Source organism: Lolium rigidum, chromosome 4 (genome assembly GCF_022539505.1).
Source record: "Lolium rigidum isolate FL_2022 chromosome 4, APGP_CSIRO_Lrig_0.1, whole genome shotgun sequence".
NCBI lineage: Eukaryota > Viridiplantae > Streptophyta > Magnoliopsida > Poales > Poaceae > Lolium > Lolium rigidum.
Window position 1 is genome coordinate 246,664,357 of NC_061511.1, and position 3,709 is coordinate 246,668,065.

The 3,709-nt window shown below is 53.0% G+C and overlaps 1 protein-coding gene across 2 annotated transcripts; it reads right to left on the reverse strand.

The window, feature by feature from the left end:
• Nucleotides 1-615: 615 nt before the first annotated feature.
• LOC124650141 (carboxymethylenebutenolidase homolog) lies at nucleotides 616-2,154 on the reverse strand. 2 transcript variants are annotated; one of them, XM_047189699.1, is made up of 3 exons: nucleotides 1,947-2,154; nucleotides 1,259-1,524; nucleotides 616-1,144 (listed from the first exon to the last, which is right to left on the reverse strand). In XM_047189699.1, exons 1-3 carry the CDS (start codon nucleotides 2,076-2,078, stop codon nucleotides 625-627), a joined length of 918 nt encoding a protein of 305 aa, XP_047045655.1. In that variant the 5' UTR covers nucleotides 2,079-2,154; the 3' UTR covers nucleotides 616-624. The 2 variants fall into 2 exon arrangements, with proteins under 2 accessions (XP_047045655.1, XP_047045654.1); XM_047189698.1 differs by having other exon boundaries at nucleotides 1,259-1,535; nucleotides 1,943-2,153.
• Between the last annotated feature and the right edge of the window lie 1,555 nt (nucleotides 2,155-3,709).

Sequence of the window (3,709 nt, forward strand, 5' to 3'; positions counted from 1 at the left end):
AAACCTTATGTTTTTTTACTTTATCACATTTGGCACCTAGTGGTTCACCACTCAAACTCCACCGTATGTCAGGAAGAAAATAGTGGAACAGCAAAAGACGATGCAGCAAAACGTGCAAATTCCCCTCTAGTAGCTAGTATTTTCTCGATAAAGGGCGCTTCATTGCTTAAAAAAATTTAAGCATTACATTTAGCCTCTGCATAAATAAGATGCACACAGCCGTTTAAAGAAACAAAAGGATGAAAACAAGAATGCTGAAAGACGAAAATAGATAAAACACTAGATAGTTTCAGTACAGCCTAATTGGCCTCAAAACGCCTATTATGCTATCACTCATGTTGCAAAATAAACTCCTTAGCTACTATGCCAGCTCAATATATAGCTAGTTCATCGGTTGCAAACTTGCAACTTAATTTCAACTGTATATAATGTTACAAACCAAACAGAACAAGGAGTGCACCAAAAGAATGTACTATCCTCCGTCCCAAATTAGTTGTCTCAAGTTTGTTAAAATATGGATGCATCAAGACACTAAAATATGTCTAGATACATCCATATTTAAAAAAAATTGGGACAACTAATTTGGGACGGAGGGAGTACAACTGTTTGGGCTGGTCAGTCTGATCAGGAAATCAGATGCTCGTGCAACCAGCTCTTCATCAGCGCGAACGCGTTCTCGGCGTCGCCGTCGTCCTCCAGCGACTCCGGCCGGTGCGCGAACCCGTGGCCCCTGCCGGCGTACACGGCGGCCTTGGCGCCCCTCGCGCTCTTCTCTAGCTCCCGCACCGTCTCCACGGGGCACAGCGGGTCGCCGTCGCCGCAGACGAAGAGCACCGGCGCCGCGATCCGCGCCCCGAGCGAGGCGTCCATCCGGGACCCGTAGAAGCAGACGCCCGCGCAGAAGCAGGCGTCGGCGTCGCGCGCCAGCGTCTCCACGAGGCGGCCGCCGCCGTAGCAGAACCCCACGACGGCCAGCTTCTTGGACGCCGCCGCCTCCAGGAAGTCGTCGACCAGCCACTTCCTGCACGTCTCGATGTCGCCGGCTACACGGTCCGGGCCCTGCTCGGCGAGCCACGCCTGGAACCCGTCCATCGGCAGGCTCTTCTTCCACGGGTTCCCCCGGAACAAGTCCGGCACCAGAACGCTGCAAGCATCGATCAAGCGTGATGAGGTGACGAATGCATAGCATAGCAACTCAAAGAACGTGAGGATCGAATCGATTGGGGATCGGGTAATGGCGAGAGGTTAGTTTGGTTACTTGTAGCCGTGGCATGCGATGCGGTAGGCGAAGTCCCGGGTGGCCGAGTCCTCGAAGCCGAAGATGTCGGAGAGGAAGAGGACGCAGGTGCCATTGTTGTTCTTGACGGCCTCCAGGAGGTACGCCCGGACGCTGTCGTCGTCCCCCTGCCCGATGACGACGTCCGTGCCTCTCACCAGCTCGCACGCCTCGTCGTCGTCCACGGTGCTGTTCGCCACCTCGGCCTGGGTGCAGCGTGGTTTGTACTGAAACCGGCGACTCTGTCTCTGAATGGAAACTGAAACTGTTGCGTCAGAGCACGGAGTGCAAATTCCCCTATTCTGAGATTGCTACAGTTGCGATTGTTTTCAGACAATTATTGATCGTGGAATTTTTGCAATCAGAGTGTGCAATTACCACAGAGAATAGCAGTACTCTCCACTATGTACATTAGTGAACTGGCACCTAAGGAAATTTTAGGAACAATCGTCCAATTCGCCGATCGATTCCTCTGGAGCTAAGGGCTACCGTGATCAGACTGCACAACCAATCCAATCCGAAACCCAGTTCTGTCTTCGAATTTGACACCTAAACTCCTAAATAAACCACTAGTGTGCCACATACTATAGCACAGATGAAATCACTACTGGTTAGGCATCAGGCAGTGCGTAAATGGATAAAGGGGGAACTCAAACGAACACGTACTTACAGAGGGCGACAAGCGTGTAGACTGTGGGGTCGTCGCCGGCGCAAGCGAGCAGCAGGCAGCGCCGCGGTCGCGCCGCAAGGACATGCGGGGGAGCGACGGGCACACTGCGCCGGCGGCCGCCGTGGCCGCCATCGGGTGCTGCGACTGAGCAGGTCTATGGTCCGGGGGCTGAAAACGAACGCGGGAGAAGGTCTGGCTCCCTGGCTGTCTGCTTGCCTAGCCACCACAGGCTTGGAACCACAGCCGCGCGTGTGGATATTTTTTCGTCCTCACTCGTGGGGTTTACAGTTTTGGTCAGTTTTTTTTAGATAAAAGGCAAAGATTTGCCCGACTTTAAATTAATAAAGCCCTTACAGAAATCAAAGGTTCATTACATGCTGAGGCATGACAGCTTAGCCAAACGGTAAAACCAAACTACTAGAAGCAGAAAGCAAGAAAACAAAGAGATGGAGGCGAACCCCTCGTCAGCCCACCCCTTGCGTCCTTGCAACATCACTTGCGGTAAGCTCCGCGTGCACGAGCCGAAGCCTTTCCACCAGAAACGCCAAACCTGCCTTGTCCTGTGGCCGAGCCGCTGGAAGCCATCGCTGCAAAAGAATGATCCACGGATATATGATGTCAGTGGGTTGTCGAATCACCTTCGCCTGAAAGATGTGGCGATTGCGCACTTTCCAGAGAGACCAACAAAGGGCGGCAAACAAAACCAAAATAAAACGACGAGGTCTGCCAACAAAAGTTGAGAGGATGTGAAAGAATTGTGGAAAGGAGGAGGGGCTCTGTCGTTGCCTAATCGACGATACCTCGGAGGAGGGATCCTCACGAGGGGGAGAAGAAGTAGGGGCCATAGGGCGGAGTGCACACGGGACGGTGGTACGCGAGTTACCCAGCTTCGGAACACCTGCACGATGACATGGCCTACTGCTCGCTTGTCCGGAATTATCCGGGCGCTTGCGCGTTGTTACAATGGTTGTGGTTGTGCCTCTAGGGCTCCCAGGATCCGGCTTATAAAGGCGCACGGATCTAGGGTTTACACGGAGAGTCCTAGCCGGATCACAGATTGCCTAGTTTACGTTACATTATCTTGCCGTGTACGTTAAGGATCCGCCCTCCCGATACGTCGTACTGGATCCGGGTTCCTCATGGGCCTCCATGGATCCGGGTTCCTCCAAAGGTCGGTGCGGATCCGGCTATCTGATCCTGGGCCGGATTTCATCCTTCATGATCAACAGCAACTGGGCCGCCCGATGGGCCACATGCCACCATCACCGTCTATGGGCCACCCGGGCTTGCCGGATCTAGGCACTGTCGATGGTACACCCATGAAGTATACCCACAACAGTAGCCCCCAGAGTTCTCCGAGTTTCTCCTGCAGCTTCCGCCATGCTTGTACCTTATGATCTCCGGCATTGATGGTAACGCGGAGAAAGTTGAAGAACTCCAACTTCATATCTTCTTTTTTCCAACCATAAGTCGGAAGATCTCCCATTCTGCGGGACTTCATCCATCGACAGCTTTAAAACATGTCTCCGGGTTACTCCCCTGCTTGCGAATGTGAATTGCTTATCTTCACGCTTTTACCCGGAATCTTAACGGACTCAAACGGTTCCGCCAATTCGGCGCCATATTCGCGCGATTCGAGCGGTAACTTATCCTTAGCCATTTTCTTGTTTAGGGTTTTGACACGTGTCACGCATCCAACGGTGCGACGCTTGCGTTCCGACCACGGGATGCGGAGCACGAATCTCGTCCCGTCGGCCTATAAA

What these genes read in the sequence shown, in the direction of transcription:
- LOC124650141 (XM_047189698.1), bottom strand. Translation starts at nt 2,078, where the DNA reads ATGGCGGCCACGGCGGCCGCCGGCGCAGTGTGCCCGTCGCTCCCCCGC. An exon ending in ACGCTTGTCGCCCTCTGTAA is followed by an intron (nt 1,536 to 1,942) that starts GTACGTGTTCGT and finishes CAACAGTTTCAG; the next exon opens with TTTCCATTCAGAGACAGAGT. An exon ending in ATCGCATGCCACGGCTACAA is followed by an intron (nt 1,145 to 1,258) that starts GTAACCAAACTA and finishes CGATGCTTGCAG; the next exon opens with CGTTCTGGTGCCGGACTTGT.